The 26,918-nt window shown below is 38.8% G+C and overlaps 1 protein-coding gene across 7 annotated transcripts in view; it reads left to right on the top strand.

The window, feature by feature from the left end:
• The window catches only part of GRIA4 (glutamate ionotropic receptor AMPA type subunit 4), a 215,861-nt gene that overhangs the window by 62,203 nt on the left and 126,740 nt on the right, over positions 1–26,918 (top strand). For all 7 annotated transcript variants that reach the window (XM_059467009.1, XM_059467008.1, XM_059467010.1 and 4 more), the window contains exon 3: positions 9,396–9,635. In XM_059467009.1, coding sequence (XP_059322992.1) covers positions 9,396–9,635 — 240 coding nt within the window. The remainder of the gene's footprint in view (positions 1–9,395; positions 9,636–26,918) is intronic.

Here is a 26,918-nt window from a genome sequence, read left to right on the forward strand (position 1 = left end):
ATCTCTGTGTGAGAAATACCTGGAGCCCCTGGCTGCAAGGGATCTGTGTCAGTCATATGAGATGAGACTCAGAGAAGGGCAGCTCCAAATCACATTGAATTTAGGGATGGAAAGGGAATTAAAAATAAAGAGGTATTTTTTCTAAAGTGAGATTGTGTGAAGAGTTTATAATCTATCTGTCTATCTATCTATCTATCTATCTATCTATCTATCTATCTATCCATCCATCTGTCTATCTATCTATATTGTATCATTTAATTTTGTAGTTAAAAAGAGAAAGGTACCGCTAGTGGATAAATTGGTACACACAATTTATCGCCCATTTTAAGATCTGTCTTTGGAATCTATTTTTTTTTCGATTTTAGAGACAGAAAAAAAAAGCCCCAGAAATTAAAACCCTTGACTTTTGGGTGGTAAGAACCAGGTGAGACAGACTCATCCACTCTCCCTGTGCCCCTATACATACAAAGACGCACGTGCTTGTTTCACAGCTTCTGCAATTGGCTTGGAGGAAACTTTAATCAATGTATTAATTTGTGGAGAGAGAATCTTGCCTCCATATGACGCATGGAGAAGAGTTGGGCAGTTGGACTTACAAGCCAGTCTTGCCTGGTCTCAATGGTCTTTTATATTGGACATCTCTCAGGATAACCTTCTAAAGTTAAAGTTCTGCAGCTTAGTGGTCTGATGTAAGACATTGTACACAAAACACTATATTAAGTTTAAATTTATGTTAAAAGAAGAAAATACCGTGCATGTTAGTTAAGCTCATTCAATTCCATTTTTCCATTCAATAGGCAAGCAATGCACTATCACTTTCTGATATTGTTTCAGGAATTGTCTTTGAGCAGAAATAGTCTTTTAGAGACAATTCACAAAAACGATTTCTGGAAATGTGGCAATTAATTAAAAATTTTGTAAGTTTGTATCTTGTTTTGCAATATGTTCTCACATCTGCAGCTGAACAAACAGAATTGCATTTCCCAAATTAGCATTTGATCTACCACATTAAACCAAGGCTTTCATTGTACTTAGGAGAGTATTTTTAAATTAACTGGTAAGTTGCTTAGAAGTGATTACTAGAAGGAATCCACTGCTGTGAGTAGAAAACACTGATGAATTTTCTGTGTTTGGTTTATCTGGTGCTGAACTCCAGTTAAAAGCTCCTGAACACGTTTTAGTAAGTGCTTCATCTTATGCATACAGTCAAACACAATGACCTTTGGGACAAAGGTTTACGTAGTTTTAGGGTTTCAGAATTTACTGTAGAACTACAAGAGATGGGTTATACCCACTAGGTATAACATTCTTACACATTGGGGTAGCACTCAGAAGCCACATTGAGACATCTGGACCATTGTGCTAAACTTTTACAGATATCTAACAGGAGACTGGCCTTCCTGTCAAGTGCTTATAGTCCTCAACAGAACAGACAGTTTAAACCTTGAAAACTGAGACATGGGAATGCAAAGTGACTTGCTCCAGGGGATGAATTTAGTTTCAGAGATTCAGTACCCAACATGCCAGACTTCTCATTATGCAATGTCTTATTATAGGAGGACAAATGTTTGAGAGGAATAAATACTCAAGAGAGTAATACTTGTGATTCATTGGGGTTTCTTTTGGTTTTTTTGTTTTTTTTAAAAGCTGGAAAGATCATAATGTAGTCTCTTTTTGTTCACCTCAACCACTAACATGATGGTAAATTTTAGAGCAATAAGCTGGTTTGGTTAAACTGTGATATTATTTAACCATATTATTATTATTTGGTTAATGCTGTGATATTATTTCTGGTTATAATACTTTAGGTATGTTGCTACCTGACATGTGATATATGCCTCCTAAATGCAAGATAATTAATTTGCTTGAAGGAGTTTGTGATCAAAAGACAGAGATGATGATTTAGAAGGTGCAGGGTCCATAAGTAGAACGCGAATAGGGTTTTGCTGGATGTTGTTGGATGTATTAACTATATAATTTGTTAAAAACTCCTTGCTTCCCTTTTGTTAACTCCTTGTTAACCGTATTTAGAGGTATACTATTCTACTCCAATCAATTTTTAAGATTGTAGTATACTGGTCCTAATACATCTATAATATTTTTCATCTACCCACTTTATGTAACACTGCTTCCTTTTTTGTAATCCTGTCTGTCATCTTATATCAGTGATTTAGTTCAGCTCATTAAGTTTGTCTCAGTGTTGGGAATTATTCTTAATGCAAGAGCATAATTTAGTATTAAATCAGCAGTCTCAAACCCAACTGAGGAAGAGCATACGTGTTTCAAATCTGTACTGGATTTGGGTACAAGGTAGTTTAAAACTACAGAGGGATGAATTTAGATCATTTGTCTTTTAGTTCCAGAGCTCTAACTAACCCTGTGTCCTCTTCCAGGAGGCAGAGGTCGGTGGAGTGATCAGGAGGTGGATCAGAGAGCAGAGAGGAGAAAGAGACTGTTGGGATGATCTGTGCAAAATGAACAGAAAGATCATTGGACATTTTAACAGGAAACACCAATCTCAAAGTTATTTTAGAAATAGTGCTTAATCTCATCTCCTACATCACAGTTCTTATGAATATAAGTTTATAAATCATTAGATCTTCAGATGTGGTTCATATTTAGATTAAATGATTCTCCCTTCTGTGCTTAATCTCGCATGTAGAGCTTGCATCTCCATATGAGTAGGCTGTTCCTCTTGGAAGGAGATCTTCAGGTCAGAAAAATTTGCTCAATATTTTTTACATCGGTGCTGGCAGGTGCACAGCAGCTGAACAGTGTATGTGACTGTGACCCATGAAGTCATGGACCACTGATGGCATTTCAGACACGCCTCAAATGAAATTTTTCATGGTGGCACAAGGAAATGTGACTCCCTAAATATGCTTTTTAAATGTGTTGCTCTCTGGAGTTTACCAGATCAAAGAAGAGTAGAATAAGCTATGTTGGAAGTGACCCTCAAAGATAATCATCAAGTTCAACTCCTGGCTCTGCACAGGACCATCCTCAAGAGTCACACCATGTGCCTGAGAGCATTGTCCAAGTGCTCCTTGAACTCTCCTTAGGCTTGTTGCTATTACCACTGCTTCCCTGGGGAGCCTATTCCGGACCCCAGCCACCCTTTAGGTGAAGAACCTTTTGCTAATATCCAACCTAGACCTCTCCTGACACAACTTAGGCCGTTCTGTCAGGTCCTGTCATTGGTCACCACAGAGGAGAGATCAGTGCCTGCCCTTCTTTGGCTGGGGGAGGGGAGTAGAGGGACAGCTTCTGCAAGAAGATGCCAGGGGCCACTCCTATGTCAGACAGAGTTTTCAGCCAGCTGAGCTTGTCAGTGATGCTGTGGTACCTCTGGGATAACACATTCAGTAAAGGATGAAAACCACTGCTTAGGAGCAGTGAGAGAGAGAGGAGTGAGAATATGTGAGGGGAACAGCCTGCAGACCCCCAGGTCAGTGCAGAAGGCGGGGCAGGAGGTGCCCCAGGTGCCAGAGCTGAGATTGCCCCACAGCCCATGGCACAGCCCATGGTGAGGCAGCTGTGCCCCTGCAGCCCATGGAGATCCATGGGGATGCAGAGATCCACCTACAGCCTGTGGAGGATCCCATGCCAGCAGGTGGAAGTGCCCTGAATGAAGCTGCAGCCCATGGGGAGTCCACACTGGAGCTGGCTCCTGGCAGGAGCTGTGCTCCAATGGAGAGAGGAGCCCATGCTGGAGCGAGTTTTCTAACAGGAATTGTGGCCTGTGGGGGACCCATGTTGAAGCAGTCTTTTCCTGAAGGACTACTTGGAGTGTGCAGACAATGTAGCAGTTCTTGAAGATCTGCAGCCCATGGCAAGGTCCCATGCTGAAGAAGTTTGCAAATGACAGTATCTCCTGGGGAGATCCAGGAGATCTGGATCCAGGACATCTGGGTTAGGTGAGCAGCCTGAGGAGGAGGGAGAGTCAGACACAAGTTGTCAGTGACCAATCACAGTCCCTAAGCCCTGTCTGGATGTCCAGAGCATGGGAGAAAGGGAAGAGACAGCAATGAAAGACTGTCCTCGTATCTGAAAATTTCCACAATGTAAACTAGTCTGGAGTCTTTCAATTTTTGTGGTTCCACAAAAGTTTGTGTTTTTATGACAGATCAGTGTGTCTGTTAACGTATCTGTAATAGCTAACCATACCAGGGCTTCCCACACAAGAGTTGAAAATGTAGGGGAAGGCTTTTACAATGCTCATTCCAGAAGCTGTGTCCTGGAACACTCAGGGTCAGTGAGTCATGACTGATGAAGGTTCTGTCATATTACTTTAGTGTTAGGCTGCAGGTCTTCCAGGTTCCTACACATGGTGCCTGTTTGCTGCTGAGCAAAACTAACATTGTTGGCAGACCAGCTGTACCCTACTTTCTCTCTGTAAACATATTGTTTAGAGGATTTAAACTGTTTGAGCATAACTTGGGAATAAGAAGTTGTTGGAATTTTTCGATTTTTGTTTTTCAAGATAAGATTTGTGTTTTAAGTGAGGAACTTGTCTTTAGAGCTGTAGCAGGAACTTTGGAAAGTTCCCTTGCAGAGAAAGAAGACCACGTGACTTTTCCGTGTGTCTCAGCAAACCCTTCAGTATATGCATTTTTGCCATTTTGGCTTTATGATGTCATTTCTTAACTGAAGGTCCTGAGGGTCATCTCTTCTTTTAAAGTGATTGTACTATCATAGCTAGGACAGAACACATCTAATTCATATTACAACTACTGCAATAATGCTACCTTGGCAATTTAAGGTGCCATGCAATGTTTTTTCTGGAGTCTGTTCCAAGGGGAACAGGCTGGGTGGAAAAAGGATCAAGAGAAGCCCTGGGGGAAAGCCTTGGAGGTGTTGGTGGATGAGAAGCTCAGCATGTCTCAGCAATGAGTGCTCACAGCTCAGAAAACCATTGGTATCCTGGGCTGCATCCAGAGCAGTGTGGAAAGCTGGGTCAGGGAGGGGATTCTGCCCCTCTGCTCTGCTCAGAGCCCACCTGGAATCCTGCATGCAGGCCTGGGGTCCCAGCACAGCGAGGAGCCAGTTGGAGCCAGTCCAGAGGTGGGACACTTGTTCCCAGGGCTGTAGCACCATTCCTGTGAAGACAGAATGAAAGAACCAGGTTTCAGGCATAATTGCAGACTTCCACTGCCTGAAGGCAGCCTACAAGGTGGATGGAGAGAGTCTGTTTACAAGAGCATGTAGTGACAGGACAAGGGGAAATGACATTAAACTTTAAGAAGGTTGGTTTAGATTAGATATTAGGAGGAAATTCTTCTCTGTGAAAGTGGTAAGGCGCTGGAAAATTTTGCCCATAGGGTTTGTGGGCTCCCCATCCCTGGAGATGTTCAAGACTGGGCAGAATAGGACCCTGAGCAGCCTGATCTAGTGGCAGGTGCCCACGACAGGGAATATTGGAACTAGATGATCTGTAATGTCACTTTCAACCCAAACCAGGCTGTGATTCTATGAATCTGACCTCCACATTCATCTCGTCTTTGGTGAGACCGATGGCATCACAAAATCTGCTGGAGAAAATAGCATGTGTAATACAGACAGTAAGTTGTCAGCTTTGAAGAGGTATTTGGTTTAGAGACAAAGTTTTGTTCAATATTTTTCAAAATATGCTCATAAAAGTGTATTTGTCACTGCTTTGTGTTTATGAGGGAAAAAGTCTTGAACAAAATTTTCTTAGAATGCTAGTATGCAACTGTTTTGCCAAGCATAATTTAGTTAATTTTTAATAAGTAAAATGCCTTCAGAAGTGTAAGAGAACTGGAAAAAGAATTGGCAAATTCAGGTAGTCATGTTTGCCGGGAGGCATTTTCTGAGAACGGTACTGAGTTGGAATGCAAATCCTCGTGGCTTTGCTGATTTTGTGGTCGCTGATGATTACTGTAAAATTGATTCAGGAGTGTTGCAGCATCTCTGCATATGTTTAAGCTTCATCTCCATAGTGTCACAGGCATTTTTCCTCTCTGTGGGTTTTGTAGTGAGTAAGAAAAAAGTCTCGTAACCCTCATCTTAGCATTTTTTCTTATCAAGGAGCACAGAAGGACACTCTTCAGTGATTTTCCAGTCTTGATCTCAAGTATAATAGCACGAGTTTTCTTGGATTGGCTATTTTGGGACTTTAATGGTATTCAGATAGTGTTTTATCATATTTGGATTTAGACTGGGGCAAAGATAGTTTGCTTTGAACATGAAGAATTATTATTCTGTTACTCTAAGTACTTCAGGGTCGTATTATGTTATTTAATGAAATTTCAAGTTTGACTTTTTTCTCCATCCTGGTAATGAATTTGAGCCTTAACTCCACTAAGTGTACCATTTCACAGCTTGTCATTGATTTCTTGAATTTTTCATCATGTGGATTCCTACTGTAAGGACCATGAGCTACAAAAAGTACTCTGTGCCCCGTAAAACTGCAAAGATGTACAACAGCAGTTAGCCTTAGGAAGAATTTTGTCTAAACAAGAAATACATAAAGTAACTATCTCTTACATGAGGGTTGTGTTCAATTATTTCAGTTGTCAGAGTTAATTGAATTGTGTTTAAAAATAGAGAAGGCCTGCCCTATTTTCACAGAAATCCTTGTAAAATATGAAAAAACCCCTTTTCACAGGAAAGTAACATACAGGGTGGGACTCAATGAATGATTATAGAAGCAAGATACAAGTTTGGAAAGTAGTATAATTAAGAAAGACTGTGTTTAAAATAAGTGATATAAAAGGGCATTTGCTGCAGAAATGAAACCTTCAGTTAGAGCTTCCATTGAAAAATGAAACTTTTAAAGAACATTAAAACAAAATGTTTTAGAATTTTGTTTACATATTTTAATAAAAATACAGGAAATAGAAAAATAAGCTAAATTGTTCGATATTGGTGATGTAACAGAAAAGCAGGAAAATCTAGTTGGAGATTTAAAACTAATAGATATTTCACATTGATTTTCACTCAAGGAGAATGTTGATCTTGAAAGAGGTGTGATGACTAATGGGAACAGAGAAGTCAAATCTTTATTTCCTGGTTCTTCAAGAACTGGTTTACTGAAGGGCAGATGCAATAACAAGTGCCTCTTACTAGAGCTGTAATATGTATGATCAGTGAAGTTATGGAACAGATTTTGATGGAATGAAAGCTTTAAAATATAAATATAGATTGGAAATGGCATAAAATGCAACCAGAAGTTTCTAAGGTAGACAGTATAGGATTGATCTCTATCTTCCATTTGCCAAGAGAATGGTATAAAATAGACATGGTCTTAAGAGAAGTGATTTCTGGAAATGGTGACAAACAGAGTCAAAAGGCAAGCATGAAACTTTGGAGAAGATGGCAAGAAATTTTGGTATAAGGGGAGGTTCCAGGCTGGAGAAGCACAATTACAGGAGAAAGATCTTAATTGTCTAATTTAACACAGAGATGAAAAGTCAGGGTACCAATATGGAATTTGCTGGAAAGGGTGAAAAGTGCATCAAGCAGAGCAGATTAACACTGTAAGCAGAGAAGTAAATAATTTTAAAGGAGTTCAGATCTATGTGGAGCATGATAGAAAACAAATAACAGTGCCTGATGAAAACACTCTGCTATATGCAGAAACTCATCATTTTGAAATGGCCCAGAAGGAAGAAGAAGCAGACTTTTGATCCCAACATGATCATCAGCCATCACTGAGGTTCAGATTTTAGAAAAGCACAGTGTCATCTTAGGATATGTCAGAAAAGATACTGTATGGTTGAGATGGGGAAATAATGTAAAAAAAAAAGCAGGAAAACCTTTAACTGAAGTTCTCAACATGTCAGTCATCTGTGTTCAAGCCAGATGAGATGGAGCTGGGGAAGCAGAGAGCAATGCTCCCTGTGATGATTAGTGTGATGATTAATGACAAGCCAATCATTTGAGGGGTCTGTGGGAATCTGTTTTGGGTGGTCCAGCAAAGAAAATACTAAGAGGGTTTGTAAGAGATGTGTATATTGAAGGTGAACTTATTGAAGGTGAACTGAAGGAAGAAAGCTTTTGAAAAAGCTCTATTGATATAAAATCTGACTTTAAAAATCATTAGGATGGGACGCATAACAGTGGAGGAGAACATAAAATCACAAAACTGCCCTCAAGTCACTTACTCCAGTTCTGGCATCAGAAGTGGGTAAATCACGCAAGTCTCGGGAGAAAAATGCACAATTCCTATTTTCAGCTCTTTGTGAAATAAATGTAATATGAAAAAGTTGAAGCTGGAGTGCTTTAAATTTGGTAAGGGTGTACATCGTTCCGTGAGTGTGCTGCACGTGCAGAATGACTGTGAACTCCTGGCTAGTGGGAGGATGCAGGATGCCTTAAGTTTTCCCATGTTTAGGCAACATGTAAGAATGGACTCTGAGAAGAGAGCATCTGGAACAGGACAGCATGGGAAATTGTGAGAGGAAAGCATAGAAAATATGATGATCCCCTAACTGACCGTTCCTTTCTCCATTTTCTGTGTGTCTGGGAGAGGTAACACTATTAATGATTGCACAATTTCTAATAACTTGGTTTGTGCTTCAAAAAAATGGGATGTTTTTCATTAGACTCTTTATGAATTGATAAGAATGCAGTAAATGCTCAAGAAAACACCCATATGCTTGCTTTTCTGTGCAGAGATCAGTGAAGTCCTTACGTAGTATGATGAAATTAATAGAAGTCTCTCCCTATGTGTTCAGTGAGTCCAAGAGCAAATCAAAACTGAGAATACATGTTCAGGTCATTTGTTTTCTGGTTTCCAGTTAGCACGGAGTAGAAATAAAAGGGTTGGGGCAAAAGTCAGATCACATTGACTTACTACATTTTACTTAAACTGCCCTCTTAAAGTCAAGGAGATTATTCATGAAGTAGGTTTTACTCAATGTCTCTAGAAGTGTTTTAATGTACCACAAGGGCTTCCTGTTTAAAAGGGAGCAAAGGTTCTACATCGTTACAATTCAAAATGTCCAAATTTCACTTACAAGGTCAGTAACATTTTTGATAATTTTCACATTTTAGAATGTGAACATTTTTCAGTTCAAGGTAATGGAAATGCTCAATGCCTGATACTGTGCAGAGCTATGGCTAAAACAGTACATGTTGATTTTTTTAACTGGTCTACAAGAACATATGTTATTTATTTTACATTTATTTTAGAGTAAAACCACTATGGATACTTTAGTGTTCTATGAATAGGATCAGAAAGTCACAAAATGTTATTTAGCTATTTATTTATTGGTTTCCAGAATAAAACACATGAAAAATGAACGTAAATGTACAGGCAGAATTGCAAATCATCAAATTAGAAATTTGAGGATGTTGGAATGTGTAAGCTCATGTCTACAGATTTTTGTCACTACTTAAAGTCTCTTTGTTTGCTTGTTTGTCTCTTTCAGTTTGCTCCCAGTATTCTAGAGGAGTTTTTGCCATTTTTGGACTGTATGATAAGAGATCAGTACATACCTTGACCTCATTCTGCAGCGCCTTGCACATCTCGCTGATCACGCCGAGTTTCCCCACGGAGGGCGAGAGCCAGTTCGTGCTGCAGCTGCGGCCGTCCCTGCGGGGAGCCCTCCTGAGCTTGCTGGATCACTACGAGTGGAACCGCTTCGTTTTCCTCTACGACACAGACCGAGGTAGGCTGGGACACAGCTTTCTTATCTGCATCCTTCTAATCACTTTGTACGTCTGTGGAACTTTCATGTCCCATTGAGAGCTTGGAGAACCAAAGTTTAGAGGGCCTTTGGGGTGAAATGCCTCTAACTGAACTCCTTAGTCTGCAAAAATTGGGCATTGGATTCACATAGGATGTAATCGACCAGCCAAAGCCTGGGCTTTAAGTCTAGAATACTAAAATCTTTAAACCAATGGTAGTGAAACAAAAAGCAGCATGTTCAATAAGCAGAATGTTACAGCTCTATTCTCTCTTCAGTTCACTTTGTAAGTGACAGCAGTGCAAAGTAGAGAGGATCAGCCTCTTTTCTGCATCTGCACTGCTGTAAGCTGAGATGAGAGCGAGCCTGTGGGACTTCCAAGCTTTGGAAGGTCAAGGCAGAGAAAGGCTCTGCCCTCAGGCTGTGCCACAGTAGTGGAGGTCAGAGGCAATGCTTGCAAGGCACAAGGTATCCACAGGCAGAGGGAGGGAGTGCTGCCGCAGCCCATCTTCTGCTCTTTTTAGCTGGGGTTACTTCTGTGATGGACTACACTTTCACAAAATATATAGTGAACTGCAGAAAAGGGCATATTTTCTATCCACAGTCTCCATTCCACATCCCAATGCATCTCAGAACTGTTTAAGCGCTAAAAAACTGCAAGTGCATCACTGCATCACCTCTCAGTGAAGAACTGAGAGGTAAAAGCTGTTCTCTTGAGTTGTGTGCTCATTCTGCTGGCAAAGTCTTTGTTTGTGGAAGAGGACTGAGCCAGCATCGCTGAGCTTCTGCGAGAGAGGCAAGATTTTTAGGTTGGTGCCTTGCTTTCAGAGGGGAGTGAACAGCATAGCTGTAGTCAAATAATTATTTTACTACAGCTGTTTCAATATAGTTCCCCATCTAGACAGTCTATTCCAGAATTAAAGTGGCTTTATTCCAGTATAATTACTCTACAGAAAAAATAGGGGATTACAAAGACCTAACTAAATCTGTTTAATTACTTGATTATGGCTATAGAAGTTAATTTTCTCCTATATACAAGCACTACATTTTAGTGAGCTTATACCTTGATATGCTGCCTAAATACCTGAATTTGAATCAAAATGAAGAATGGAAGAAAATGAAAGAATTTTTATTGTTACATAATTGTTTGTTTTTTTTTAACTAAATATTTTTTTAATGTTTGCTGGACCCATAGAAGAAGTTCTGGGAAGCATTACAGAATGTATTAGGTAATGGGAAAGAGAAAAATTTAGCAGAATTTTAAAGCATTTTAAGAATTTGAAAGTATTTCTACTCAACATATAGTTATGGATAACAAGAAAACAAGTACATAATTACAGATGTGGTCTTACAAGTTCAACAGTTTATTAAGTAAAGTGCACAACCTGTAGTTACCTTTCTCATCTAAATTCACACACTTAGTTAGGTTGAGACATCATTTTTAAGCAGGTGGTATCACACCAAGGACAGTTTCAGAACAGAGTCTATAACAGCATGGTTAATAATTAATTCTTATGGCACTGAACTCTGCCACTCTGAACTCATCGGCACATCTTTGATAAAGACATGACATTTTCCACCTTGGATTCAGGGGATGCTACATTGGGTAGTCTCTCAAATTCTCAGTGGGTCTTGTGATGCAGTTTCATGCAAGGGAAAATAAGATTCAATGTATCTTTTAGTATTAAGAGTACTGTAAAGGAACGTAATTGTTGAGTAAATTTTCACCACCTTTTCACAAGACAAAATTTCAGTGTGGACCTCAGATACACTATAAAAAAAGTAAGCATCACCTTACTATCAGAATAAGTGTAGAAAGAAAAAAAAAAACATTAATGTTAAGTCATAGACTCTGTCAGTGAGGCCAGAAATTAAACTTGTCTAGATTTTTGTCAGAGATTTCACATGCCAGATGTCTCCCTATATCTCTGAGCAGCTGCATCAAAGCAAACTGAAGAAATGGGAAGCCCTTCAGCATTTTGTTGTGGGGCTTGCAAGTTGATCTTTGCAGCTTAAGTGGGAAGCTGTGAAAAAGCTCTTAGGGGGAAGGTAAGCAATAAGCCTAAATTCCAGCCTGACACAGTAGCTATCTGGGAAGAAAGCAGTGTTTAGCAGCTGTCAGTATTGCAAAAGGCAGAAGTACTTCACAAAAGATAGAATGACAAAATACACTTCAGCAGCAGTGGTGGACAAATGAATGTTGTTTCCAGACCTGCTTTCGAGCCTTTCTGTCCTGCTTGCTCCTTGGTTCTGCTGTGTGTGACTCAGTTGCTGCTCACTCTTGGGGGCTGAACAATTAAATCCTATTATCCAGGAAGGTTTCTCTGTTGTATCATTCCATTCATGTCTTTGACAGCCCCTAAGCTCCCTGCAGAACCCCAGGCTTTAATGCTGGAGCCACCTATGTTAACATTTCAGTTAGGCTAGTAATGTACTTTTGTTGCATCTCTGTTAGTCATTCCCACATTCCACACTTTGGGTTAGATAGACCCTGTAGCAGTCTTGGACCACACAAACTATGATGAGGTGGTGGCTTCAGCTATTTTGTTAAATCTCCCTTTCTGATGTTCTGCCAAACTCACAGTCTGGAAAATCACTGTCCTGTGACAGAATTAAGATACTGGGACGAATGGCAAAAATACAAAATTAATTGGATCTAGCAGGGGGCATTATGGAGAAGGAGAGCAGGTTTTGCAAGAGGCATTAGACCTAAGAGAAAGATGAAGGAAAATTCAGCTCATTATTTAACAGGGGAAAGTCAGCAAGTAAGGAATGACACAGAATGCTAAAGCCTGAAGGGTCCTTTTGTTTCAATACATTTCTCTTTCTCTTATCCTCCTTCCAGGTTTAAAAAGGTTTAATTATGACCTTGTGCCTGATACAATTAATAATAACAGCAGAGTCCCAGGAACACAGACAGCACAAAGAAAAAAGGAGGCTGAAGAACATTTATTTGAGTTATGCAAAGCATAGTAGGAAAGGGCTGAAACAAAAACCATGCCTCTTTGAGATACCCATGGGAAAGGGAAGTCCAGCAGGGAAAAAGAGCTCAGGTAATGTTTGATGTCATCTCTAAAGGGAATTAAGTGAAAAAAACCAAATGAGTAGAGCAGAAGAACATTCAGCTTATATATTTTGTTTTGTTGTGACTGAGAGTTATTTAATATTTAAAAAGAGGCATATAATCAAGTGGAGCTGTGTATCTGTAAATTCATAGGATTTTTGACCTAGCACAAGTACGCCTGTAGTGTGATTCCACTAGTTGGTGACAACATTTTCTGGCGCAAGAAAAAAAAATTTGGTCCCTGAAACCACAGAAGAAGGTTGAAGGAATTTGTGTGACATATGAGAAGCTGTTTAAGAATAAAATCGTAGAATAATTTAGGTTGCAAAAGGTCCTTAAGGTTAAGTCCAACCCCCCACCTAGCACTTTCAATATCCAATATAGAGTTGAGCAGTGCAAGAATTGAACCTCCAAGAGGTCAGTGTTACGTTTTTACACCATGTGCAGCCTTAGTGCGAGCTGGAGTGGCTGAAGTTGCTAGTTAAACTCCAGGGATCACCCAGAGCTGAGAGGTCCCGGGATGGAGAGTGGCAGAGGGGCTGTAGCAGCATGGGGACACGTAGGACACCAGGGAGGATGGCAGCCAGCAAGCTGGAAACTGCTTTCACAGAATGTCAGCATCCGTTTGAACTCAGCTGTGTTTCCCAGAAAGTTTCAGTCCCTGACTGTGACTAAAGTGGGGAGCACAAAGGGTGGAGCTACCAGCTGGCCTAGCAGTTGGGTCACCAGGGGCAAGGACTGTAAAATAGTTACATTGTACAGAAATAAGTCATCGTGTGTGAGTCTGCTTATGTACCTTGCTAATGCTTTTTTTCCCCCTCCACTCCTTTTAATTACATGTTCATAAAACCAACTCAACTATGGCTGCAGATGAGGAAAATTAGCTCACAGTGTACAAAGTAAATTCAATTTTCCCACATTTCTGGATAGCGTTTTAATAGCAACTCCTTTAAAGCTGAAACTGTTCTGTGACAATCTAAACCTGGCAGAAGTTCTGTACAAGTGCTGGTGGCCTGTTAGAATTAATCCTACAGTACACAGAGTAACAATATCTAGGATTTTGTCTCAAAGAACTTGTGGAGGATAAGTCAGTCTCAGAAAAGAACAGAAGATGTCTGGAGAAGAAAAATAGTGGTGTATGAAATGTAAAGTTTTCCCACTTGTTTTGAGGGAGATTATGGATTTTATTTACAGTCAGTTTATCAGGCTAATTTAATTTCCAGTTTTGGCAGAGCTTCTGTCTCAGCAGTAACCATTAGGTTTGGTGTATCCATGATCAGTACCTCCAGTGATACTGCCTCGGGCCTGACTTTTTCACAGAAAAAAATAGAAAATAGAGGTTCAGCTATAGCATGGTAATTTGAAAACTAGAAATCAAAACCCCAATTTTTTTTGCTAATAACATATTTTAAAAGTAAGAGCAGGTATGAGGTGAGGTGCAAGGGATTTCTCTCTGAATTTGCATGACAGCACAAAGAAAGACTTTGGTGGGTTTATGAGCCTGGCCAAGGTATGAGTGGTACAAAAAGGGTTCAGCGTTCAGAGTGACCTGCCAAACAGACAGTTCAAGAAGGTGAAATGTGATGTGTTATAAAGGCTATACATAGGAGGGAAGATTCATAGATACAAAGTGCAGAGTCAGTGTCTCAGAGTTAATATCATGGAATATATTTTGGAGTTGTGGTGAGCCATAAGTATGATGTAAGTACAAAAAGCCATACTGAGTCCAATAAAGTAGAGGTTATTTTGAAATTTAAAAAAAGAATGTTGCATGTGAGATGTGAAAGCTTAATATTGCTCTCACAGCTGGCCATGCTGCTATGTCGTATGTTGAGATTTCCACTGCAAAAAAAAATAACAGCAAAAAATTATCAAAACAATTTTTCCTTGCCTTTTTGAAGCACTAGATACTGTTTTCAGCTATAACAAGGGCCTTCAGTACAAATGTAGCACAAGGATCCATTGCTGGAATGGCACTGACCACCACGTACAGATATAAGTTTCAAGGGTCCACTGAAGACAAAGAATATTAAAAAAAAATTAAAAAAGAAGACATGACCAATGAGAAAAAAACTTTACAAATGGAGATTTTATTTTACTTTTTTTTAGTTGTAGGACTGGTAAGGAGCAAAGATCAATTGTTTGTACCTGATGAGACGTAGGCAAGATAGAATTATGTAGTCAGATTTGAAGTGCTATTAGGAAAAAATGTTTCAATAAGGTTGGAATAAGTTGACGAGGTTCTTACCACTAGGGTGAGATTGCTATCACTTCAGAGGTTTTAAATAGGTTAGTAAATATCTGCAGTGGTGACGGGCTTTGTTATATTCACCTCAGATGATCTCTTATGTCCCCTCAGGATTATTTATGTAGTTGTCATGATTTCTCTAGGAAACAGGGAATTGCTTCTTCACAGTACTTAGGACGCTGAAAAGATAGTTTTCTTAATTTTCTACTCTGGAGCAACTTTCAATAATATATTATTTCTATTCAATTATATATATAGCCTTTGTAAAACATTTAGTGTGTTCTATTATTCAAAAATCAGATCAAAAATATTCTAAGTGATCTAGATAAAAACACTCTAAAATCAGGTTGAAGGACTATCATTAGAATATGGTACTCAGCAAGTTATCATTAGCTGGGCATTTAGGTGCTGAAAGAATTTGCTCTACATCAACCTTTACTCAATGTTTTTACTGCAATTCTGAACAAATTTTTGGATGTCTCTCTTGTGAAAACAGTGGTAATATCGTAGCAAGTTATAAAGTTATTTCAACACCTCAACTGAAAGAGCTAAACTTACTAAAGTTTAACTCACAGTAGTGATATAAATATATAACTTACATTTTTATGTGCATAAAAACACTGAGACAAGGCTCTTATTTGTGAAATAAGTGAAAAGGATCAGGTGTTGCTAATAAAAAGCAAATTGCAGGTGACCTTACAACACAATACTGAAAAAAAATGGTTTTGACACAAGTGCTCTTTATTTATTGTTTCCTACATAGCACTGTTAAGCTCAAATCTACATCACTCTTGCCTTAAACTTCTAGAATAATATCACAGGAAAGCCTGAAAAAACAAGTTATGTCTAGGATTGTAAAAAACATTATTTTGGGAATCTGACATGGTTCAATTGCAGTCATCCACTTGGTCTTGGACCCTTTTTGGATTACTATTACCAGGAAGAATTTGGTAGGATTCCCACAATATGAATTTTTCATCTTACTGATCTTTGGCAAAATGTTGGACAATTAAAAAAAACGTAAGTTCATTAATGGGTCCACTAAAAATGGGAGATTCCTACTTGCATCATGCAGTTTTGCACCAAACTTTTGTGAAATAAAGATCAGTGTTGTCATGACATTGAAGAAATATTGATAAAAGAAACAGCAAATAAAACCTGCTCTCATAGTCCTTAGAATGCTCTAACATCATGGTCTGCAGGTTTGAACTTTTCCATATGCCTCACTAGATCTGATAAAAAGCTGTTTGTCTTCAGCAAACACTCTTACGTGGGCAGTGAATCATGTCACAGACACATTGGGATCCAGCTACCACTGTGTTTGTTTTTTACCAAATTTATATCGTAATTTAATCAGACCTATCTGAAACCGTACACAAAACAGAGAAAAAATGTTTTGTCAAATATCAGTGAAAACTGCAGTAATTTTTTCATATGATCTACTGTTGTCTGTACTCAGTAAATTCCGTGTTTTTAGTGAAATGGGGCAACATGCTTTATCCTTCAGTAATTGGCTTGCAGCAGATTTTGTTTTGCCAGTGCTAGCTCATTAATAATTATACCAGCAAAATGCCAGCTCATCCTCAGCTTCTCAGCAGGTGGTAGCAGCTTGAAAATACAGGTAATAAATGCACACGTGAAACTAAAATGCAGCTGGTTCCTAAAATCAGCATTAGAAATGATACTGTGACTTTCCATCATTCCCTTCTTACCACTAAAGAGGAGCAATACTGGTAAATCAACAGAGTCACCATTTAATTTACGACGTGTGAAAAATCTTCCAAGAGCTTTCAGAATGCTTCATTTAACGAAAGTGCTCCTCTTGTTGACTGAAATGATTGAACATTAAATCAAGGTTGAAATTAATAGACAATGCAGGTATTGGAATCAAAAACTGATCATCAAGTACAGATGAGTCCTCTGACTTTGGTATTCCATGTAAGATGTGGCTCAAACTATGCTGCATAAGAGCTTTTCTGTGTGTTTGGTCATCTGGCTAAACACTCAGAAAATGGAGCACAGCCTAATATGCAAATGCCATAGAAATATATAAATCCTAAAACATTAAATAAATGGCTGCTTCTTATATTCCTAGTCTGAAGAATTTGCTGTCCTTTATTCTGACTTAGTGGGTGCCATGGAGAAGACAAGAGACTCATGATAATTTAAAATATTGCTTTTTAAGTTGCCATGCCAGTGAATCATCTCTGCCCTTTCTAATGATTTGTTTGTGACAGCGTTGCAGAATCCTTAGAGCTAAGTTCTTTTCTCAGTAGCATTTATCTCAGTTTTGCACATGTGTAATACAAGATTATGCCTGTAACTTTTATATGCTTTTATATTCCAACATCCAAATGTAAATAACATTTCAACTTCCAATGGCTTGTTCTAACGATATCAGAGAATTAGAGAATAGTTAATTTGTTGTTACCTGCATATGTAATACATTCCTTTAAATGAAGGCATGCCATTTTTATCTGCTTTTTACACACATTCTGTATTTACTTGAGAGCAGGGACAGTATGGTCTGTAATTCTGAATGTCTGTTTTCATTTGCTTAAGAGCTTTTCCACACAAGGCTGCAGTTGAGAAAAAAAGTGACTGCATACCATTTTTTTCTGAAAAAAAAAGCTCATGTCTTGGCATTTTGTTCTCTATTTTCTGAATAGTAGAATTAATTTCAGCTGCTTTTATGAGTTTCAAATAGCAACTCTGAGCACATTTCTGATTTTATTATTATTCGATCTCAAACGAGAGGAGGTGTTTTACATACGTAATTATTGGACTTGTGTTCATCTTTTCTGTGGATCAAACCAATTGCTGTCAGAGAGCAAAGTGTTAAGCAGGAATCTGTGTTATGGTTCACTAGTATTTAGCTTTGATATTAATATTTAGGGTAGACCTTGCCCTTCTTTATACATATCTGTATCAGTGGTTTGACGAACGCTGCAAAAAAACTACCTTCAGTGAAGGCAGCCTTACACCAGCCCAGCCAAGAGCATCCTTTCTGAGTGTGAGGCTGTGCTATGCCGCCCCAGCCCAGGGCCAGCAGTAACCCTGCAGACAGTTGAAGGATCCAGCGCCCAGCAGCGTGGGCCGCCAAAGAGGGCCTTGAAAGGCCTCAGACGAGGAAGCCAGCCACACATCCCAATGCTTGTGCTTTAGAAATTCCTTTCAGTATGGACATCCGAGTCCTGCAGCTGCTGAACGGAGCCTTTTATATGGCCACAGGTGTTGGCCTCAGGGCTGGAGCACGAAGTGGTAGCAAACAAAGGGCAGCATAGTCAATGCTGCCAGAGACCAGACGTGGTGCCAGTTTAATACTGAATGTAAAACAAATACTTGTGCCAAGTTGTTTCTAAATGCATTTTTAGTTAGAAAAATTAGCTTGTCTTTTGAGAGTATTATCCATGTGTAGATGAATGTTCCAAGTTTTAATGGAGTATAAAGCAGGCTTTTTAAAAATAAAAATAAATAAACAAGGCAGAGACTTACAAATATCAAGACATACTATTCCATTTTTTATGCACCTATTGTTTAAAAAATAATCAAATTTATAAAGGTAATTTAATTCTTCATGATCCCTCCTTGGCATGTTTTTGAGACATTTATCCCTTGTGTAGTGTGAGTTACTTCTCCAGAGCTGGAGCAGGCGGTAAAGGTAATTCCACTTTAGTGTAAATCTGTGTTTGTACATAAGGGTATTTCTGGAGTTGCACATTCTTAGTCCAGCTGATTGAACAGTCTATCATCTATGCAGTCTGTGATTTCAGGGCTACGTTTTCTGCTTCTGTAAAGAAGCATATTCCAATGTATTTAGATGTTCACTATTCTGAGATGCATTTTCCCTGTAAATGGACTATATTTTAGGTGATTCCCTCATAAATTACCACTGAATCCTATTTGCATACATATTTATACAAATAATTTGTCTTTGGTCAATTCCAAAAGGGGTGGTTGAAGTGTAGACATCCTTTTAAAATGATTGACTGCTTATCACAGTGCTACAGATGCTATTTCTGCCTCTGTACAGGGAATTTCCTGCACTAGTATTTACAGATAACAGCATTAGCAGCTGCTTCTGTTACCAAAATTGCAATGCATGTTTGAGGTATTTAGCATTTTGCAATTGGAAAGAGAGTTACCAAAGGGTCCTTTAATCCTGGGGTCTCAAAATCCCCTTTTTGTACAACTACCTTGGTGGGTTTTAATATTAATGCACACCTGGATGCTGCAGGACATTTTCCTTTGGACAAGGGGCATACATTGTGTTCCAGTGTGACTTCGTCTGCAAATGGCAAGCAGAACATTTAATGTGGTTCTGAAGATCTGGGCATAATAAATGATGGAAGTGTCACCAAAGAGAAGGGTTATGAATACAAAACTGGTTGCTAGTGTAGGTCCCTGGAACAAATATATATTTTATGTTAACCTCTCACTGTGAAAAAGAAACCAAGGAAACTGTCCTGGGAGTAAGGACTTGTATCCTAGATCATCCCTCTCCTAAGGGTGAGTTCAGTCAGCATGGGACAGTGAACTTGGGAAAGTCCTAAATACATACTTTTATTTCATAAAAAGTATTGGAGCCAAATTTCCTCTGTAGTGAGTTCAGAATAAGAAAACTAAATAAAAAATATCAAGTGAACATAACATAATATATAAGTATTAAACACAGAAAAATAATAAGCAACATTTTTAAGTATGCTATTCAGAGAAGTCTCTCATAACAGAGAAATGTGTTTGCAGATGCCTCTTATAAAATGATTTGATATGTATGGATGAATCAAGTGGAAAGAAAACAGTTTGCTATGTTAGTAAACCTGATAAAAATAAGGCATTGTGATATCTCTGACTTCAATTATATCCTTCCTGTAGAAAACAAAGTACTCTCCTTTATATAATGGGATAAAGAGAGTTTCAAATAGGTCTAAAGTATTTAAAACCCTTTTAACTAATGGTAGTGAAACTAAGGCAGCTTTGCCAAATTTACATTATAAACAGTTTACATTTAGAGTACAAAACAGGACATGAACCTGACCCTAACATTAATTTTTGTGTGGAATTTACTTTTGAGGGTGTGGATGAATTTTTCTTCATATATATCTATATATATCTATATATCTATATCTATATATCTATATATATATCTATATATATCTATGTATATCTATATATCTATATCTGTATCTGTATCTATATCTATATGCCTTATATTAATTCTATCTCCTAGCTTTGTCTGGATGCAGAACAGCTGAAGTAATGTAAATATCAAAAATCTTCATATCTTACAAATTCAAATCATGCTACTGAAAAATATTCTAGCAGTAATTTTAGATTATATTTTCTTTTTAATTTGTATTTTCATTCTCATTAACCATTAGATTAAAACCCAACTTTTTTTACAACCTTCAATTAGTATGGCTCAACATCTCCATTATTTTATTTTAAAACTATTCAAAATAAGAAACTCATTTAAAATAGCCTTTTCCATGAAAAGCGTTTCAATATTTGTTTTTCAAGGAGAGAGTCGGGGAAAAAAGGTCCCAGCTAATAGTATCATATAATTGTTTTACTGAGAAAATAATATCCTTCTTCTGAAGTGTTTAATAAATGTGTTTTAAAAGACCAGTATATAGACCATTGTATATATCTTTTCATTTGTGCCTTTTGCTAGGTTGATTTCACATCCAATTCCTCCTCAAATAAGCAAAGCATTCTGCCAGGTATTTCCTAATGCAGCTACATGCTCTTGATCTTGAGGCAGAATGAAAATCTCTGTTCTGAAGCCAAGGGTGACGTTCACAGTGTGCCTTTCTGCACAGGACTTCTATTATTCTGTGACACATCCCCTAGACCCCCCCACTGGATGCATCCTTCTCTTTCGTGATCTCTTCATTACTCCTTGTGGGAAGAGGAACTTCCTTTCTCCTCTGTGTCAGAATATCTCCTTGCAGGTTCTGAATCTGTGGACTGTGGGTAGAACTGCAGTGACTTCATCTTCTGTTCCTTCAGAAACTCTGTTTGGTAGGGCCTCCCAAAACTCAGCTGTTTTGTTGCTCACATTTCCACTGCTTCAGGGAGGTTTAATTAATTTCAATTGCATTGTCTTGTGAATCACCTCAGGATCTACCTCTGCATTCCTGCTTTCACATATTTGCCCAGATTTATTGGCTTGATTCTGCTTTTCTTTTCCTCCTTGATAAGTTATATTGGCTTTTTTCCCATACTTTCTTCTAAACCTTTTGCCATGTTTTCCAGTTCTATCAGTACATTCCAGTAAGCTTGATCCATTTTCATTTCTCGTACGTTATTTCAGAGACTGGGAGCATCCCACTGCCATTTACTTCCATCTCTGCTATTTACAATTATCACAGATCATGGTTTTTAGCTTGAAAAATGAAACATGTAATAAGACTTAAAATTAGTCTGTGGCTGTCATAGTGAAAAACCTGCAGTTTTGTCTCAGGGAGAACAAATAGTTATCAATATATTTTAATGCATCAGCATTCCAGTTGAATGAAATGAAAGACATAAAACAAAATAGAAAACAAAACCTGAAACCAGATATCAATTATTTTTGGTTTTAGTCTAAGTCCTTTTAGAATGAGAAAGAATTCCAGTTTTTATTTACTTACTTTATTTCTACTAAAAATGTTCATGGTTTTCATGTGCATGAATCACCAAACAGCAAAAGGAGAAGTTCACCAAGTGCTTTATCTTGTCATCTCAAATGCACTTCCAAGCTTCCAAACAAGTGATAATAGGAAATGCATAGAAGTGCAGTATTTAATCTGAACCAAAAGATGAATTCACAAGTAGTCTAAACACAAAATTACATAATTTCTCCTCCTGCAAGTCAGGCACGTTATGGTGGCCACTGCGCAGCTGCTGGCCTGGGCGACATCCAGGCAGACACAGTCACAATTGTCTCTTTTCATCTGGGTCATTCTGAATTCCTTCAACAGGAAATGGAGCACAAGCAGAAAAGTTTTAAAAACATCCCAGACTTGAATCAACAAAAACCCCAAACATCTGCTCATCAAAGCTCATCAGAAAACAGTGTATTTTATTTACACTACTCTTCTGGGTGTACTGAGAATGCCTAATGAGGCTAGAGATCACTGGAAAATATTGCTGGTATGAAGTGTCCATTTCATTTTCAGAATAACTGGCCTAATCTACCCAAAATACATGAAATGCAGTGTATTTCTCTGCCATTTTGCTATTTATTTTAGCATAAAGTGCTACAGTTTTATTCAGAAACGCTGTTCACTTCAAATCCAAGCTGGCTAAATAAAGGGACAACACCTTAAACATTATTTTAATTTGTTTTGAACATAAAATGGTTCTAGTAAATGCAGAAACGGGGATAATAGAAATGCAGTTGGTGTAAATGCATTCATCAGAGATGTGGGAACATTTTCACATTTTCACAAGGAAATGCAGGGTCAGATCCTCAGAGCAGCTCAGCATAACCTACTGACTGCATCCTTTACCAAGAAGGAATTGGGCCACTGGGTTTAAGCATCTAATGTCATATAGATTTTTCTGTTCCACAGGACCAATCCCATACTTCGTGCTCATGCAGGATTTATGAATCCATGTGTCCTTACAAGAGGTCTTGTTACTGGGGCAGGTCTAATTCCAGCTTTGTCCATAGTAAGAGCTCAGATACCCTTTTCTTCAGCAGCTGGTGTTTTTGTAGAGCTGCATTTAAGCTATTACATGAGGAAGTGGTTAACTAAAAGGTGGTTACTGACCTGGGCTCCTTCAGTTATTTCAGCAAGGGGTTCACCTCAGCTACAGTGAGAAAAGTGCCTTTGACTTTGTCCTTGCACACATCCTCACACTCTGTTCACATCAGAAGAGAAATAAAATTTTCTTTTGTTGAAGTAAAATTTGTCAGGGAGCAAAGAGATTGCTTCAGTTTGTACTTGTACACTGATCCTCGCCTTATTCAGGCTCTTTCAACAGTTCTTATCATCTTAGCATCAAAAAAGCACATAATATTTCTTCTGAGGCTTTTCTGTTTGTGCTCATAGGGAAGCGTCTTCCTTGGTTTTTAAGTGAAGCCAATAGAACACCTTGGTAACTATCTTATGGACACAACTTGGAGGTTTTGTTTTTCTTAGTAAATTCCAGAAGCAGCAATACTCTGATAGTGTTGGTTTGGAGAAGGAGGACATCAGCTATGAATGAGTGGAGCAGCTGTAAGTCGCATAAGGGGAAATTATTCTTTTCAAGTGTGGAAAGGAATCTTATTCTGCATGTCTGCTGCGTAGCTACAAAATATTGCTGTCGATGCCAAAAAGGATAAACACCTGCTGGAAGAACTGTGAAGAAAATTATCTCTCTTTCCTACAGATACACTTACGAAATGTGTACTACACACTGGACCATCTCCAGGTTTTTTCTCTTTCTCTCAGCATTTTTCTAGCCATCAAATCAGTTGTTCACCCTCTCTGCTTGACCTGTGAAAAGGACTTCTGCTATAGAGAGAGGCCAAATATCAACATATGACATGCTTAAATTTTGTGGTGCCAACCTTGTAGGATAGAATACTAACTTGTTTTTTGTTTGACCTGCTTTTGAGTTTTGCCACATGATTTAGTCATTGGGATGTGGGGCCAGTACTCTTTTCTGCTTCTTATGCTTTTTTGCAAGGCTGGAAAGAGCTTCTTGCTGACTTCTCACTACCTGTGCAGCTGTTACAATGCTCTGCCAGAAATGCTAATGCTCCTTTGCCAGTTTTTAAACATTCTGCCAAGTAGAGAGAATTAATAACAAGATCTGAATCATCCCTAAAGTAACCCCTGTGTCCTGTTCCTCTGGTATGATGTAATTTTTCAGCTCCTGTCCGGGATAATAAGAAGGATCTCGTATACCCCCAGAGCTGAGAAGTGTGTCAGGGCAGGCCACACCATTATTTCAGCCTACCCTTTTGCCTTTGCAGCGCTAAATGTTTTAAAACCTTCAGGCCAGATTTTACAGTCCATGTCGTGCTGCTCAGCTGGTGCAAAGTGGATGGACTGCAGCCAAAGCTGGCGAGTGGCCACAGCCTTCCCCTCGTGCCCGTGAAGACAGCTGGGACAGGGCAGTGTCCCCATGGCTCCTCGGTGGTGTCACATCCGTGCAGCCCAGGCCAGACCCCCACCCTTGGAGGGGAGCCCCTGGCTGGGCTCAGCCCTGTGCATGGCGTGGGCAACCCATCGTGCCATGGCTCACATTGGCCCCTCTGGGGACATCCAGGTTTTAGAGCACGGCTTTTGGTTTTTCGACTAAAAACCTGAAGATTTGAAACGATTGAAGGGTTTGAGTGGAGGTTAAACCAATAGGGAAAAAACTACCAAACCTGAAACATAGCTGATAATATCTGCAATATTCATGCCTACTGTATCTCCAACCGTCACTTTCTGCTGCAATGTGGGCTTAACTTGTTTCTCTTTTTTTCCCATCTTGTTTAATCCTTTTTGCTCCATTTGGAAGTAAAAGCAAAGATCTTAAATAGTCAAGATGAAATGTCAGAAGTTAGTAGTGGAAGATGCTTTGGGATAGCCGTGCTCAGTTAGTGCCACACCTTCAAGAAAGTGCTAAAAATTGCTCCTTTTAGGTTTGGAAGTGTTTAGTCTTTTGTATCAAGAGAAAAACTTGGTCTTTAGTCTCCAGAGACCTCTACAAACTGCATGAATGTGTGCAGAGCAGGAGCAAAGGAGTGGATCATGTTCCAGTGAACTGTGGTGCCTCTTTCTGCTCCCAGCACCTTTCACTCCTGTTGCAGCTATCAATGGATTGCTTTGGCAGGGCTTCGAGTTTTCCTTCCCCAGTGATCTGGTGAACAAACATGAGCTGGTACATTCTGAACTTCTTCTCTGTCTTCTCTCCTGTCTTCTACCACACATCAGCCATGAACTTTATTTCATATTTGCATGGTATCCTTTGCTTGTCTCCAGTGCTCTGCAGTGCTTTTGGTTTTTCATTGGGCATGAAGACTTTGAGGCAACAGTTCTGCAGCTCACTGCTTCTGTTTCTGCAGCCTACATCTGCTGTTTGGAAAGCAACAACTCTGATTGCTTGCAATGGCATCCCTAAATACCAGTGAGGCAATTCTGAGACTATAGTGTGATAAAAGGCAAATCTCTTTGCAGAAATGGAGACAGGCTCCCAATACTTTGACATTCACCTGTCAGTGGCTCTGCCTTGGCCTCGTCCTGCCCTGAATGTGTGAGTTGCATATAAATGCCACATCACATCCCCTTTGGCCACTGCTTTTATTAGCAAGGTGTTATACCACATTGGCTGTGATAATAACAGAGTACCTTAATTGATATTTCTGAAAGAGCCGTCTGGCACAAGACACTAAGTTCTTTCTGATTCTCGGCTCCATTTGTAGTAAAGAGGCAGTTTCTGAAGGCCTAAAAAGTTATCTGGCTTGTAAAGAAAAATCCACTTTCTGGCAGAGACTGAAGTTATAAAATTTGATCTACTTAACTAAAAATCCTATTAGGTGGATTTACACATGGCTCTCTGACATCAGGCTGTCCAATGTGAAGAATAGGACCTGAGGTCTTTTAATGGGTCCTGAAGCCTTAAAGCTGTTTAATGCTGCCAGGTTACTTTTCCATGTTTCCTTCTGATTCTGGTGCTAAGAACAATGCAAGCTGGTGTCTGATCCATAAAGACCTTGCAGTTTGGAATACAATTGTGTCAAATTACTAAATATGTTACATTAGAATTTGATAAACAGCATTGCTGTAATAAAAAAAAATAAAATGCCACAACTAGCTACATGGCATAGCAAGATGCATCTCCTTTGAGGTTGTTTTGAGCTCTAAAATAGTCAATTCTCATTTTAGCTAGCTGTTTTAAATCCATTTTTTCTTGACTTCATAGCACTTCAAATTACCCCATTCTGCAAAACCATGTGAATTAATTTCAAAGCTAACAGTATTAAAAGAGTTTGGGACCCCAAACACTGCACTGGCTCAGAAATCAGGTGTCAAAACATTTACCTTTAATATCCCTTTTTCTTTATTAGTCTTGTAATGTTTATTTTATTTTATTTTAGTATCAAGCAATTGCTTTGGAAGTTTTTTTGCTTAGTTAAACTTTAGTTAACAAGATCCTACCCAAAAAATCCCCAACAAATGAACCCCCAAAGTCAACACAGTGCTAGAGATCCTATGAAATCCATAATCACTGACAGTTTCGTTAATTGGGATTATTGCCTACTCCCTTAGTCTCTTTGATTTCTTCTTATCTTCTAGATAATAATGTTGCTGTAAGGGAGAGAGATGTTTTCCAGCATCTTGGTACCATCTTTTGCATAGCTGTCAGAATTTTCATAATGTGAGCAGGAAAAGAAAATGCATATACCAGCCTAGAGAATTTGCTTTCTGCATTTCCAGGAACTCAGGGAACTCACAGTCACCCTTTGCAAAACTTGGTGAGAAGTTTTTTGCCTTAAAGTGTTTGGGATGGTGTTTCTGGGCCCCGAGCAAACACCTTTTCCCCCAGCACCCTGCAATCTAAGCACAAGGAGAGGACATTACTGTGTTGGGCACGCTGAGCTCTTTCTGGGTGTGAGCAATATTGGTACAGGTGTTCTGCAAGGCAGAGTAGCTTACTTTCTATATAAAATAATATTACTTTTAGGTGAAATATTATTTGTCTAAATTAAAACACACTACACCAAGTTTGCATTTAGTTACCATAAATGATCATGAAAATGCAAGGCCTTATATATTGATTCCTCCCTCTTCAGATCATTGAAGTTTACTGTACATTTGGCAAATGAATATTGACCTGCACTTTGATTATGGTCAATGTTATCTCCTAAAACATTAAAATCATAGTCTCATCTAAACAGAAGTATATATCTTCTTACTACCTCTCCTTTTTTCCACATGGATTACTGTATTAAAAACGACGAGCCATGAGTTTGGCTTGGCCTTAC

The sequence above is a fragment of the Ammospiza nelsoni genome, chromosome 2 (genome assembly GCF_027579445.1).
Source record: "Ammospiza nelsoni isolate bAmmNel1 chromosome 2, bAmmNel1.pri, whole genome shotgun sequence".
In the NCBI taxonomy this organism is placed as follows: domain Eukaryota; kingdom Metazoa; phylum Chordata; class Aves; order Passeriformes; family Passerellidae; genus Ammospiza; species Ammospiza nelsoni.